Here is a 15,240-nt window from a genome sequence, read left to right as displayed (position 1 = left end):
AAAAAACATGTTCTTAGAAATAACGTAAATCTCTCAAAGCTGAAAAAGATCGATTTCCAATCTTAGGTGAGTTGGTGAGATTTCATGTTGATATGCATTTCCATATCGTCGCATCATTGGTATTCTGGATGAATTGTATCGTGTTTTATATAAAGAGCTATTTCCACTAAGACACATTAAGTAGCTGACACGTTAACTTGAGTCAGAATCTTGAGTTGTATAATTTTTCTAGATGTTTGAATCGCAGGAGTCAAAATGAGCTCAAAGAGAAACGACGTTAAGAACAAGATGCAGATGTGTTAGGTCTTTCTGTGATGTGAGTGTTTGTCCAGTAGGGGGCAGAGTTCACCTCCTCGTGTTCATCCTTTACACTATCAAATAATAACAATCATCATATGATAATACAATAACATAACCCTGATAAACTAGTTGCACTTCGAGGGGGGGGGGGGTGCAGCAGGGGGCGCTGTGGTGCTGAGTGGAGAACCTTTTCAGAAGAAAAGTTAAGTTTTCTTCAGTTACATCAAAATCTTATTATAAAGACTTTTAATTTGAAACTTCTGATGGAAGTGATAGACGGAAGATTAAGAAAAAAGGATCAAAGATATTATCACTACTATTAAATTATATTAGTATTATATTACTATTAATGTTATTAATATATTATAATCACTGTTTTTAATTACTATTTTATTGTTAGTATATTATTATGACTGTTATTAATGAAGTGAAAATATACTGACTCTGAATTTAATTCAACAGTAAACACATTTGAAACACTTTAAAGTTTTAACCTGATTAACTTGATTTATATATATATATATATAATATTATTAAAGTGAGTTTTATTGTGACATATGAACTTTTTGACACTTTGAAGCCTCCTGATTTAAACTCTTTTGAACTTTATTTAAAGTCAAACAATAACCATTGATGACGGAGTCACGGTGACGTAACGGGGGGGGGGGGGCTGGTTTTTCTTTTGACGTGCTCGTTAGTCTGAGGATCTTCAACATGAGGAGCGCGAGGAGGCTGCTGGGGACCGGGAGTCTTCATCACCTTCATCTTCATCTTCATCAGCAGCAGCTTCATCAGAGGTCCGCGGGGATCATCGGGGCACCTTTCTCCAAGGGACAGGTGCGTGTGTGTGTCCGTTTGTGTGTTTTAGTGAGTGTGTGTGTGCCCGTGTGTGTCAATGTGTGTGTCCGTGCGTGTCTGTTTTAGTGTGTGTGTCTGTTTTAGTGTGTGTGTGTCTGTTCGTGTCTGTTTTAGTGTGTGTGTGTGTGTGTGTGTGTGTGTGTGTGTGTGTGTGTGTGTGTGTGTGTAGATGGGACCTGTCTTGTTTATTTGTGAGAGATTTTATTAATTTATCACAACTTCAGGGATCTGAGGGTTTTGATTTGATTGTTTAGGGTAGAATCAGTGTGTGTGTACTTATACATATATTTTTATATACATATACATACAGTGGATATAAAAAGTCTCCACACTCGGTTTTTGTGATGTAAGCGAATGAGACAAAGATAAATCCTGTCAGAACCTTTTCCACCTGTAACATGAACAATTCAGTTGAAAATCAAACTGAAATCTTTTAGGCGGAAAAAAATAAAATAAAAAACTTAAAATAACCTGGTTGCATAAGTGTGCACACCCTTAACCTAATACTTAGTTGAAGCACCTTAAATTGTATTACAGCACTCAGTCTTTTGGGGGAGGAGTCTATTATGTGAGGACATCTCCGGAGCACAGCCCTCAGATCAGCCCACAGTGGATTCAGGTCTGGGGTCTGACTGGGTCATTCCAAAACATGAACCTTCTTCTGGTGAACTCATGCTTGTGTGGATTTGGATGTGTGCTTTGGGTCGTTGTCATGCTGATAGGAGAAATTTGTGTTTTACACAAACATACCTTTTGGAATTATGGCCAAAAAGTTCAACCTGGGTTTCATCAGACCATAACACATTGTCCCACATGCTTTTTGGAGACTTCATGTATGTTTTTAAAAAGTTTAGCCGGCTTTGGATGTTGTTCTTGGTAAGAAAAGGCTTCTGTCTTGCCCCCCCCCCCCACAGGCAATCATATGGAGAACAGGAGATTGTTGTCACATGTAGTTCACAACCAGTCCTACACAGAAACTCCTGCAGCTGCTTTAAAGTTGCTGTCGGCCTCTCTGAAGCCTCCTGACCAGTTTCCTTCTCCTCTTCTCATCGAACTTGGAGGGACGTCCAGTTCTTGGTGATGTCACTGTTGAGCCATCTTTTCTCCACTTGATGATGTCTTCACTGTGTATCGTGGTTTATCTAATGCCTTGGGAATTCTTTTGTACCCTTCTCCTGACTGATACCTTTCAACAGTGAGATCCCTCTGATGCGTAGGAAGCTCTCTGAGGAACATGGCTCCTGCTGTAAGATGCAACTAAGAGAATGTCAAGAAAATCCTCCTAGAACAGCCGAACTTTATTATTGATTCATCAGAGTCTCGGTAAATGATGGCAGGTGTGTACTCACTACTATTTAACATGACTTTGAATGTGAATCATAATTAAACACGTTTTTACACCTAAAGCTTAATATCAGCAGTTTTTATGAGCTTGAAGACGAAAGACGGCCGCTGCTAAAAGTGAAGGTAAAAGATGTCTGTCGCCACCTGGCGGTTGTCTGCAGTACAGGTCATTAACACTGGACACTTGATGAGGACATTTGACTCTGTCCTCAGCTCCACTGGGCTGAGGGTTCAGACCTGGTTTGAAGGTTCAGGTCAGAATCAGTGGTGTGGACAGGTTTGTCCTCACAGAGACTGAATGTGTGTTGTTGCTGCAGCCCAGAGACGGAGTGGACAGAGGACCGGACCTGATCAGAGCTGCAGGGCTGCTGGACAAACTCCAAGGACAAGGTACAGAAATAGCTACAAGTATTAACTCAAGTATTTACTTGAGTATTTACTCGAGTATTTCTGTCGTACCAGTGAGCTGAGCTCGTGTGGACCGACACGTCTCCTGAAACAGGCGTCCTCAAGAGGACAAGGTTCAAAGGTCATTGTGTCTGTCCCCTGTTTCCACAGAGGAGACAAAACCAAACACACACTGTTAATGTTCACACACTGAGCCTGTGATGATAAACCAGGAGTTTTCTCATCTCGTCACAGAAACATCACGTCTCAGGTTCATCTGGTGTCGACTCGTAAAGAGAAAACATTATATATATATATAAATATATAATACATTATATTACATATATTCATATATTTTACTTCCATGAACATGGTCACATCGAGTCTTTTTGTCCACAGGCTGTGCAGTGAAGGATTATGGGAACCTGCAGTTTGAGGAGGTGGTCGATGACGAGCCTGTCGGGCGGCTGAAGCGCGTGAGGGCGGTGGGCAGCGCCAACCAGAGGCTGTCCGAGGCAGTGCAGGCAGTGAAGAGGGACGGACACACCACTGTGATGCTGGGAGGAGACCACAGGTCAGAGCCAACAACAAATCATCAGTAACACAAGTTGGACTTTAATATAAGTTCATTAATATAAGATGATTGACTGAATGTTTATTTCATTTCTTGTCAAATTAATTAACTATTTATTTTACACAATATATTGAATATGTTAGTTTCCAATAAGAACGAACAAGAGGTTAAATGTCTTTCAATGACATCACTACATTAATAATGTTATTTAACTACACACGTCTTTGTTCACAAGTAAAGTTACAGAATTCAAATCAAGAGTCAAAACTGTAAAAACTGGAGAAATAGAAACTGGTGAGAATCTGACCACAGACACTGAATCGTGTTAAACATCCACAGTTCATCTGAACTCACACGCTAACGTAGTGAATTGTTAAAAAGTTGGTGAATCGTTGACTTGAGTTTCCAGCTTCAGTCTGTCAATCATCCAGCGGGGGGGCGCTCGGATCAGAGTCTCATGAAGTAAAAGTACTCAGAAAGTATCGGCTTGATGTGAAGTATCAGCAGAAAGGTTAGGAGTAATTTATAAATACCATTCCAACTGAATCCTAGAAGCTTTAACAGGATAGGAATCAGAGACAAATGAAGTTGTGTCCTCGTGTCTCACGGCGTCTTCATGTCTTCGGCTCAGTTTAGCGATCGGCTCCATCCACGGTCACTCCATGGCGGTCGGGGAGCTGAGCGTGGTTTGGGTCGATGCCCACGCCGACATCAACACGCCGCTGTCCTCGCCCACGGGAAACCTCCACGGACAGCCCATGTCCTACCTGCTCCATGAGCTGCAGTCCAAGGTACGTTCTGTCCAACGAGACGTGTCGTCCTCGCGGTTCCTCGCGGTTCCTCGCGGTTCTCATCCCGTGTTGTTCCCGGTGTCGTCAGGTTCCCGTTCTACCAAACTTCTCCTGGATCAAACCGTGCGTCCGGGCCAAAGACCTGGTCTACATCGGGCTGAGGGACGTGGATCCAGAGGAGCAGTGAGTTTCTGACTCTCACTCGTGTAGAAACAGAAGATCAGTGGAGAGTGATGTGGTTTTGTGTTTGTGTGTTTTCCAGTTACATCCTGAAGCTGCTGGGCGTGAAGGTGTTCTCCATGTCGGAGGTGGATCAGCTCGGAGTTTCCAGAGTCATGGAGGAGACGTGTGATTATCTCTCCGACAAGTAAACTGAGATTCACGGTTACTTCATGTGTCGGGAAAACTTTGGATTAACAACTAAACAAAGTAAACTCTGCGTGTTCTTCATAAGACATCGAACAGGCTTCACCGACTTCCTCTGATCTTCTGAGAAGATCTGAGTCTCCACGCTGGCGACACCCAGTGGTCGATATAATATCATTTATATATTTCGTCTCATTCTTAAAAACACAACATCTGAAGAACGCTGAGGAGACGTTTTACAAACAATGGTCCGATCATATTTGGATGCTCATGGGTCAAAGGTCAACGTGACCTCACAAAACAAAGTTTATACGTAGAAAAACAACCACGATGTTTTCACTTCTCAACGTGTTCTCTCAGAATGCCACAGTGACCTTCTGATCTCAGGTCAGTGTTTGTGCTCCGAACAGAGTGAAGAAACCGATTCACCTGAGTTACGACATCGACGCCGTTGACCCCTCGGTGACCCCGGCCACCGGAACCCCCGTCCCCGGAGGCCTAACGTACCGAGAGGCCGTGTTCATCACCGAGCACCTCAGCCAGACAGGTACTAACAGTGTGTTCCACCCACCGTCTGGCCCCCCCACCTGACCCGTGCCCCCCCACCTGACCCGTGCCCCCCCACCTGACCCGTGCCCCCCCACCTGCAGGTCTCCTGTCGGCAGTGGACCTGGTGGAGGTGAATCCTCTGAGGGCTCGGACGGAGCAGGACCTCCACTCCACGGTCAGCACGGCGGTGGACCTGCTGCTCGGATGCTTCGGACGTCTCCGTCAGGGAAACCACTCGGCAGGTTACCGTCTGCCTGAGCCGTGAGCAGAGCCGACATCTCCCACTGCACCGACTGACCCTGAACGTCTCACGGCTCAGACACCATGAAGCTTCTGAGTTTGAATCTCGACGCCAGGGAAACGTGGTTTTGAACCAAACATCTGAAGTTGGTGAATCACTGGAGTTAAATTTAAAACACAAATGATCTTTTGTTCATTATTCTACTGTATCAATTATTTACAATTGATTATTTAATAAAGACAGAAATCCGCTTTATAAAAACTCTGTGAATCTGTGTGGCAGCAAAACTTCTTTATTCTGATCTGAACAGAAAACAACAACATTCGTTACTGTTTCTTCAACACAACAATCATTCTAATAACACAAACACACTAAAGTGCAAACTCACATTCACATTTCTCTGCATAGAATAAACTGTGTGTGAGGACGGAGTCGGCGTGTGTGTCGCAGACTGTGAATAAAGATGGACGACACTCTATGACCTTCACTGCATCCAGCCACCAGGGGGCCATCCAGCCACCAGGGGGCCATCCAGCCGTCATGTCGTCCATCTTTATTGATGGTGTCACTCGTTTACAGACTCAGTTTTTCATCAATACTTTAGATGTCGATATTCAGACACAATCCTCTGAACTTAAAACTGTAAAATTTCAACAGTTCAAACTTTTGAATCTCATTTTCATTTCTGATTTTATTGTTTGTTCCTGAAAAAGTTTGAATGAAGCGGAAAACTTTCCTTTTATAAATATCTGAACTTGTGCTGCTTCACGTGACAACTGTTAAAATGAAGATTAAACTGAGACGATCACGTGATGCTGGAGGTGGAGTGGTGTGTGTGTGTGTGTGTGTGTGTGTGTGTGTGTGTGTGTGTGTGTGTGTGTGTGTGTGTGTGTGTGTGTGTGTGTGTGTGTGTGTGTGTGTGTGTGTGTGTGTGTGTGTGTGGTCTACATGTCAGTGTTTATCTGTGTTTGTTGAGTTAACGACCTCGGGGCTGAATTGATTTCAGAATAACAGTTTTGAGGGGCCTGTCTGTCGGGGGGGGGGGGGGCAGCTGCACAACATCTGTTAATGATCATCAAACATATTGATCCTCAAAATTTTTATATAAAATAGAATTTAGTATATATAGTTCACATATAATATATATATTGTGTCTTCAGAATAAAAGCCCCTGGTCACCATGGAGCAGATCATGTGAGTTTTAGGTAAAAGATGATTTATCATTATACTGGTGGTTTAGTACTGTAGAACTGTAGAGTACTGTGGTGTACTGTAGTACTGCAGTACTGCTGAGTACACACCAATCAGTCAAGTACAGGTAGGCTCCGCCCACGTAGGTGATGACGACAGGACGTACGTTTGACAGACAGAATTCTTTAGATTAAATCACAACGTGAAACCAGAACTAACAGATCAGAGGAAACAACAAAGACACAATATTCTCTTAAAAAGTCTCTTATTATTAAAGGGTAATTACTGGACTTTCATTAAAACTGTTTCCTGTCAGATCACAGCTGCAGAAATTATTATTTCAATCATCAATTCTTTAATGTTTCGATGATGTAAGATCTGGAAACTTAATCATCTTTTTAAAGTCGACCACACGTCCACAGGCTCTCACACGGAGATAAAAATACATGTGTCAGATCACATGGGCGGCCACAGACTCAGCAGCCAGAGGGGGAGGAGGAGGAGGAGGAGGAGGGGGAGGAGGAGAAGGAGGAGGGGGAGGAGGGGGAGGAGAAGGAGGAGAAGGAGGAGGGGGAGGAGGGGGAGGAGAAGGAGGAGGAGGAGGAGGAGAAGGAGGAGGACGAGGAGGAGGAGGACGAGGAGGAGGAGGACGAGGAGGAAGAGGACGAGGAGGAGGAGGAGGAGGAGCAGGAGGAGAAGGAGGAGGGGGAGGAGGGGGAGGAGAAGGAGGAGGAGGAGGAGGAGAAGGAGGAGGACGAGGAGGAGGAGGACGAGGAGGAAGAGGACGAGGAGGAGGAGGACAAGTCGTCAGTCCGTCTCCTGCAGGCCACAGCGTCTCCTGAACTCCTGTCCTCGTTCATGGATCCACTTATTGGACACTGCAGAGACAAAGCGTCAGACTGGTCTCTAACTGGGACAAACCCACAGGACTCGTGGACTCACCCCACTTGTTCCCGACCAGCACCGGACAGGCGGCGTGCCGGGTCCGATAGTCTCCGTCACCGCTGGGGAACAGATTGAACCAGAACACCGCCGTCCCCTGAGGACACATCCATCCGTTCATTTCTAGATCCTCTGATCATCAATCAATCAATAATCAATAAAAAATTAGCCAAACATTAACTCATTAAAGAAAAGATACTGTTATTGATTATTTACTCTCTCTTTCAGAAGCTTGAACCAGAAACTGTTTCAAGTGTTTTGATCGATCAATCATTTTCTTTGTTTTATTAAATTATGTCAGTTTTAAGTAATTTATTATCACCAGATTTTTGGACAAAACAAACACACAAATTAACTTATATTAATTATTAAAATAAAATGTTTTATTTCTATACGTTTGTGCTGTATTTTGTCATTGATTTTATTTCATAATTTTCACTGATGTGGACATTGGAGTCTGAAATAAATCTTGTATAAACAGAGAACATGTAAATTACACATCAACAATAAAGACTAAACTCCTCATGTGGAGAAATGTGGAACTGAACCTAGAAATATGAATTAGCACAAACAAAACTAATATTTGTGAACTGTACCTTCTTGGGCCAGATGGAAGCTCGGACGTCAGTGAAGACTGTGGCGCCCCCTGCCTGCACGTCGCTCATCTGCAGCAGAAGGAGTCAGAGGTTTAATGTGAGTCTGAGCTGCAGCAGCCGAACACGAGAGCTCAGAGGTTCACTGACGTAAAGAAGCCACGTGGCGATTCTGTTTCCTGTCCCCAGGGACTCGAAGGCGTCCGGCTCGTCCTTCTGCAAACAGGAAACAGGTCAGAGACAAATGTTCCTCCAGCGTCCACATCACACACTTTATATAAAGAATCTGTCAAGTATCCTGAGCAGAAGAATAAAACACATCGTGGCCATAAGTATGTGGACGTTGATCAGTTTCTGTTTTTCCTGATTTGGATGAAACTTAAAACAACAGCTCACGTAAACTCACACAGACAAGAATTATTATTTTATATTAAATCACACTCTGTGTTGGTTTAGTTATGAATCAACAATAAAGAGGTTTCATATTTACCCGTCCAAAGTCAAAATGAGGCTCGTACTGTCCTCCGACACCATAGTTGGCCACCTGCACACACACACACACACACACACACACACACACACACACACACACACACACACACACACACACACACACACACACACACACACACACACACACACACACACACACACACACACACACACACACACATTAACTACAAACACAAAATTCAACCAACGTGGTGATTTTACTCCACAACTAGAAGTCGTTGTCGTGTAGTCAGCTGATGAACAGAGCAGGTCCTCGTTCTACCTGCAGGTCCTCGTTCTACCTGCAGGTCCTCGTTCTACCTGCAGGTCCTCGTTCTACCTGCAGGTCCTCGTTCTACCTGCAGGTCCTCGTTCTACCTGCAGGTCCTCGTTCTACCTGCAGGTCCTCGTTCTACCTGCAGGTCCTCGTTCTACCTGCAGGTCCTCGTTCTACCTGCAGGTCCTCGTTCTACCTGCAGGTCCTCGGCCGTGGAGACGTCCAGACCCGTGATGTCCTGGATCCTCTGGTTGATCCGGTCGACCACTGGATGCTCATGGGCTCCGAGCCAGGCACTGAGAGGAGCCGGGAGGAAACACATCTGTCACACCGGGCGAGCAGGAGAGAGGACGTCCCCCCCCCCCCCACAGCTCTTACCTCTCTTCTTACCTCTTACTGATGCGGTAGTGGGCCGTCTCCAGAACTCCGGTCACTGGGTTGGAGATGGTGGCTCAACGCAGCTGTGGAGCCAATCGGCCGACAGTTACAAACTCAGAGCGACTCGCTGACATGGACACGTCTGAGATCTAGAGCTGCGCTCACACATGAACTAAAGTCTAACGTGTTCCTGACGTGTTCCTGACGTGTTCCTGACGAGCTCCTGACGTGTTCAATTTTCCTGACGTGTTCCTGACGTGTTCCATGTTCCTGACGTGTTCCTGACATGTTCCTGACGAGCTCCTGACGTGTTCCTGACGTGTTCCTGACGAGCTCCTGACGTGTTCAATTTTCCTGACGTGTTCCTGACGTGTTCCATTTTCCTGACGTGTTCCTGACGTGTTCCATGTTCCTGACGTGTTCCTGACATGTTCCTGACGAGCTCCTGACGTGTTCCTGACGTGTTCTATTTTCCTGACGTGTTCCTGACATGTTCCATTTTCCTGACGTGTTCACGACGTGTTCCTGACATGTTCCTGACGTGTTCCATGTTCCTGACATGTTCCTGACGTGTTCCATGTCCCTGACATGTTCCTGACGTGTTCCTGACGTGTTCCTGACGAGCTCCTGACGTGTTCCTGACATGTTCCATTTTCCTGACGTGTTCACGACGTGTTCCTGACTTGTTCCTGACGTGTTCCATGTTCCTGACATGTTCCTGACGTGTTCCTGACGTGTTCCTGACGAGCTCCTGACGTGTTCCTGACGTGTTCCATGTTCCTGACGTGTTCCTGACGTGTTCCTGACGTGTTCCTGAAGAGCTCCTGACGTGTTCCATGTTCCCGACGTGTTCCTGACATGTTCCTGACGACCTCCTGACATGTTCCTGACGTGTTCCATGTTCCTGACGTGTTCCTGACATGTTTCATGTTCCTGACGAGCTCCTGACGTGTTCCATGTTCCCGACGTGTTCCTGACATGTTCCTGACGACCTCCTGACATGTTCCTGACGTGTTCCATGTTCCTGACGTGTTCCCGACATGTTTCATGTTCCTGACGAGCTCCTGACGTGTTCCATGTTCCTGACGTGTTCCATGTTCCTGACGTGTTCCATGTTCCTGACGTGTTCCTGACGTGCTCCTGATGTGTTTGGGAGGTTCTGAATGTCCGAGCCTGTTGCTCCAGACATTTTCTGGAACTTCTCGTGCATGTTGACATGTGAGTCTCTCTCTCCTGCTGAAAGAATCCATTTCCTGTAACTTAAATCTAACCTACAAATAAAAAGTGTTGTAGAGCCTGTCTTTTTCACATGGTGTGTGTGTGTGTGTGTGTCGGTCTCTCAGCCGTTTCTCTCCCTCTTTTTCCCTCCCTCCCTCACTCCCTCACTCCCTCACACACTCTAACTCTCATTCATCCACTCGCTCCATAAAGAGAACCTGGCCCAGCTTGGCCCGGCCCGGCTCCACCTGCAGGTCTCACACACCTCACTGCTCCAGCTGAGGCTTGAGCTCCACTCACCCTGGGCTTCGCCAGCTCCTTCACCTTCTGCATCTCTTGGTCCGACACGATGTCGTGGTAGCGGACGATGCGGGGGCGGTCCCACTCGTCTTCCTGCTTCACCGGACCAATCACATACCTCGGGTGGCGGTTGTTGTCGTAGTAGCGGCAGAAGAGGCGGCTCTGCCTGCGCGGCGTCTGACAGGAAGTGGATCAGAGTCAGTGTGATGAAGGATGAAGTGTGTTCATGTTTGTTCTCTCCTCACCATCCTGATGCCTTCGCCTCGACACAGCTGCTCGTAGCTCTTCCTCTCCGGCAGGTAGTCGTCAGGTGGAACCCTCGTCTCCCTCGTCTGTCGCCCCTCGGCCTCCTCCATCTTCTTCTGCTTGGAAAGCTGATACTCGAAGTACTTCAAGTTCCCGTTTGCTCTCTGGTGCGTCGCATCTAAACTCACAATCATCACAGAGGCTGTCACAGGACTGAAGCTGACGTAGATTCACATAGACTCGTGAGTCGCTACCGACCGAGCTGCAGCAGCCTCCTGGTGAACTCCAGCGCCCTCTCCAGCTCCCCCTGCTGGTACACCGAGAAGCTCAGGTAGTCCAGGATGGTGACGGCGTCCATTGTGCTGGACGTCTCTCCCTGGTCCAGCTGCTTCAGGGCCTGGACCATCCACACCTCTGTGTGGTAGTAGTCCGCCTCCGAGTACGCCACCTTCCCCAGGTCGGAGCAGTCGTCCACCGTCAGACGACTCTGGTGCCACGTGGCCGAGGACGAGCCTGAGAGAGAGAGAGAGAGAGAGAGAGAGAGAGAGAAAGAGAGAGATTATGATTAAATATTATGACTTTGGATCTATGAAGACCTTCACACCTAACAATCTAGACACAGGCTTTAGAAAGTGGTTTACCTGCTTCAGATTTCTTCAGATATCTGAATTGAGAACTTTTCTAACAACACACACAGAGTGGGGAAAGCTTTTAAAACAAACCCCTCTAGAGGAGTTCTTAATAGAAATACAGATGGGGAGTGAAGATAAGAAAACAATAGTAAACTCTATAACATATTTTCTATCTATGAATCTACATAATTCCCTACAGATAAAGCAGAGATGGGAAGTGGAAATAAACATGGTCATACCACAGAATACCTGGGAGTGGATGTGCACAGAGGCTACAAACACCTGGAGGGAATTTAAATGGAAAATAATTACCAGATTCTTCAGAACACATTAGCCAAGATGGGCCCAACACACTCCAACTTGTGTTGGTGGAACTGTGGATCACGTTCGGCCAATCACACACATAGATTCTGGCTCTGCCCTAAGTTACATACTGGAGAGAGACATTCCAACAGGACATCCCACAAGACCCCACAGTAGCTCTACTGGGAGCAATGGCTGAAGGCCTGGACGGGAGGGCCACAGAATACCTGCTAAACAAACTACTCACAGCAGCATTGAAATGTATGACCATCAAATGGTTAAAACCAGACCCCCCCCCCCACATACAATATATGGACCCAAAAAGTATGGGACATCTACCAAATGAAGCAAATCACATATTCATTAAGGCTCCAAAAGTCAATCTTTCCTAAACGATGGAGTCCTGCCTCTGCGTTAACGAGGTTACTAATTGATCTCTGGGCCTCTGTGAACTCTTCCCACTCACACACGTTACACACCATCCTCTCTGAAAGCACATATACAGCTGCACCTATGATTCTACATCCTGGAGTGGGCAATTACTATTTCTTTATCCCTGGTCTTATTTTCATTTTACTTGTTTTTTCTTTCTTCTTTTAATTGAATAAATTATGTATGTAATCAATCATTAATTCTCATCCCCCCTCTTTCTCTCTTGGAGTGATTACTATTTGATGTTTGTTGTTCTTTCTATGCATTGCACATGTATAACAAAACTATATACAGTTGTAAAATGGACAAAGACAGTAACTGTCTGAAAATGCCTATTGTTCTGTTGAAAACCACATAAAAAATAAGTTAAAAAAATAAATATTACGACTGTGTGTCAAACTGCTTTACTTTGTATCCGAAGCTCAATGGTGTTTGTTTGTCTCTTTATTCTAATTGAACACATGTTAAATCACTTTCTGACCCCCCCCCCCCCCCCCGGTGCCGACCTGGCAGCGCCCCGGTGGACATGGTGTCCGTGTCCAGCTGGTACGTGTCCTGGAGACGCATCACAGCTTTGGCAGCTCCCGTCTGATCGCCATCGTTTGGGAAGTGTAGCCTCTGGATGGTGAGGTTAGAGATGAAGGCTGCAACACACAGAAGGACACACACTGAGGCTGTCCTGTGTGTGTGTGTGTGTGTGTGTGTGTGTGTGTGTGTGTGTGTGTGTGTGTGTGTGTGTGTGTGTACCATCAGACACGTCCGTCAGCACCAGACTCTCCAGCTCCGCCCACTCCGTGTTGAGTCTCTTCATCAGCTTGAAGGCGTTCACCGGATGTCCCAGGAAGCCTTCAGGGTCCTGAGTGGCAGCAGCTGAGAGGACGTCTACTTTGTGAGTCCATCTACACACAGACACACACAGACACAACAACTTTTAATTGTTACAGATTTACTGAAATCATTTTTCTTAAACTATGTTGTTTCCTATAAAGTTAAATCAGACTTTTTGATTTGCTCCAGTTTGTTCTCCTCCGCCCGGATGTAGTCCTTCAGGGACGTGACCAGGTCCTTCTCTGTGAAGAGCAGGTCGGTCATCTGACCTGAAACACACACAGGTCAACCTTACCCTCTTGATCACCCCCTGGTGGCTGGATCCACCTCCTCCATGTGAGCACGTGGGACATGTCCTGTGATTCACCGTCTCAGGACAGAATCAGTTGTTAATCTCACCGATGGAGGTGAAGAAGTCATCGTGAGCAGAGGACGAAGCAAGGAGGAGACAGTGGATCAGAGACCACCACCACGCCATCAGTCTGAGGACAGACACAGAGACAAGGAGACACAGAGACAGTGAGACAAGGAGACACAGAGACAAGGAGACAGGGAGACAAGAAGACACAGAGACAAGGAGACACAGAGACAACGAGACAGGGAGACAAGAAGACACAGAGACAAGGAGACACAGAGACAAGGAGACAGTGAGACAAGGAGACACAGAGACAAGGAGACACAGAGACAAGGAGACAGTGAGACAAGGAGACACAGAGACACAGAGACAAGGAGACAGTGAGACAAGGAGACACAGAGACACAGAGACACAGAGACAAGGAGACACAGAGACAAGGAGACAGTGAGACAAGGAGACACAGAGACAACGAGACACAGAGACAAGGAGACAGTGAGACAAGGAGACACAGAGACAAGGAGACACAGAGACAAGGAGACAGTGAGACAAGGAGTCACAGAGACAAGGAGACACAGAGACAAGGAGACAAGGAGACAGTGAGACAAGGAGACACAGAGACAAGGAGACACAGAGACAAGGAGACAGTGAGACAAGGAGACACAGAGACAAGGAGACACAGAGACAAGGAGACAGTTAGACAAGGAGACACAGAGACAAGGAGACAGTGAGACAAGGAGACACAGAGACAAGGAGACAGTGAGACAAGGAGACACAGAGACAAGGAGACAGTGAGACAAGGAGACACAGAGACAAGGAGACACAGAGACAAGGAGACAGTGAGACAAGGAGACACAGAGACAAGGAGACACAGAGACAAGGAGACAGTGAGACAAGGAGACACAGAGACACAGAGACATGATACAAATGTGGGTGTCTCTCACCAGCCTGTCCTGATGCCTGTCCTGTCTGTGTCCTGGTGATTGTGTCTGTTTCCACGTGAGTGTGTCTGTGTCCTGGTGAGGGAACTGACAGTTATATAAAGTATAAACGTGTGTTTACCTTCCTGGTCCTGGTCCTGATCCTGATCCTGATCCTGGTCCTGATCCTGATCCTGATCCTGAACTGAATCGATCTCAGACTCGTCAACGAGGTGAATTTGACCGGAAGCGTCACAAACCTCAAATTTTGACTCAGAACCGGAAACAGGAAGATTTAAGGTTTTAAACATGTTTCAGTGTAAAACTCTTTCGTCCATTTCTTCTTCTTCTTCTTCTTCTTCTTCTTCTTCACAGTCCAGCTGCCAAACCTCCACAACAAACCCTTCTTCTCTCTTTCCTTCAAAGTAGCGGTAAAAGGCTGCGGCAGCGCCACCTGCTGGAGCGGAGGGGACCGCCCCTGTGGAACCAGAGGTATAAACTGATCCGAATATTCACTATTATAAATACAATACACTACCATATACAAAAATATTATATAATGTAGGAATACTCAAATTAAAAAATATAAATGTAGGGAATATAAATAAATGCAGAAATAAGTTAATACATACAGAAATATAAAAATAATCAATGTAAAAATACAGATATTGTAGAAATACATGAATAAATGGAGTCTGCCTGAACATCTGTCAGATTTATGGATGT

General features: G+C 45.9%; 2 protein-coding genes across 2 annotated transcripts; one reads left to right on the top strand and one right to left on the bottom strand.

Annotated features, from left to right (window-relative positions):
• Positions 1–947: 947 nt before the first annotated feature.
• arg1 (arginase 1) lies at positions 948–5,680 on the top strand. Its single transcript, XM_053413320.1, has 8 exons — positions 948–1,137; positions 2,820–2,892; positions 3,289–3,463; positions 4,095–4,254; positions 4,343–4,437; positions 4,517–4,621; positions 5,031–5,167; positions 5,271–5,680. The coding sequence occupies exons 1-8, from the start codon at positions 1,015–1,017 to the stop codon at positions 5,432–5,434; spliced, it is 1,032 nt and encodes a 343-aa protein (XP_053269295.1). The 5' UTR covers positions 948–1,014; the 3' UTR covers positions 5,435–5,680.
• A 1,661-nt stretch (positions 5,681–7,341) lies between these two features.
• Positions 7,342–14,931, bottom strand: p4ha1a (prolyl 4-hydroxylase, alpha polypeptide I a). Its single transcript, XM_053413319.1, is given in 15 exon segments — positions 7,342–7,479; positions 7,544–7,640; positions 8,140–8,208; positions 8,287–8,352; positions 8,627–8,680; positions 9,102–9,201; positions 9,296–9,366; positions 10,802–10,978; positions 11,047–11,225; positions 11,306–11,560; positions 12,921–13,058; positions 13,162–13,313; positions 13,415–13,511; positions 13,642–13,724; positions 14,657–14,931. Coding segments are annotated over 14 exon segments (1,605 nt in total). The 5' UTR covers positions 13,721–13,724; positions 14,657–14,931; the 3' UTR covers positions 7,342–7,408.
• Between the last annotated feature and the right edge of the window lie 309 nt (positions 14,932–15,240).

The sequence above is a fragment of the Pleuronectes platessa genome, chromosome 21, assembly GCF_947347685.1.
Source record: "Pleuronectes platessa chromosome 21, fPlePla1.1, whole genome shotgun sequence".
Lineage (NCBI taxonomy): Eukaryota > Metazoa > Chordata > Actinopteri > Pleuronectiformes > Pleuronectidae > Pleuronectes > Pleuronectes platessa.
This window is presented reverse-complemented; position numbering and strand designations above follow the sequence as displayed.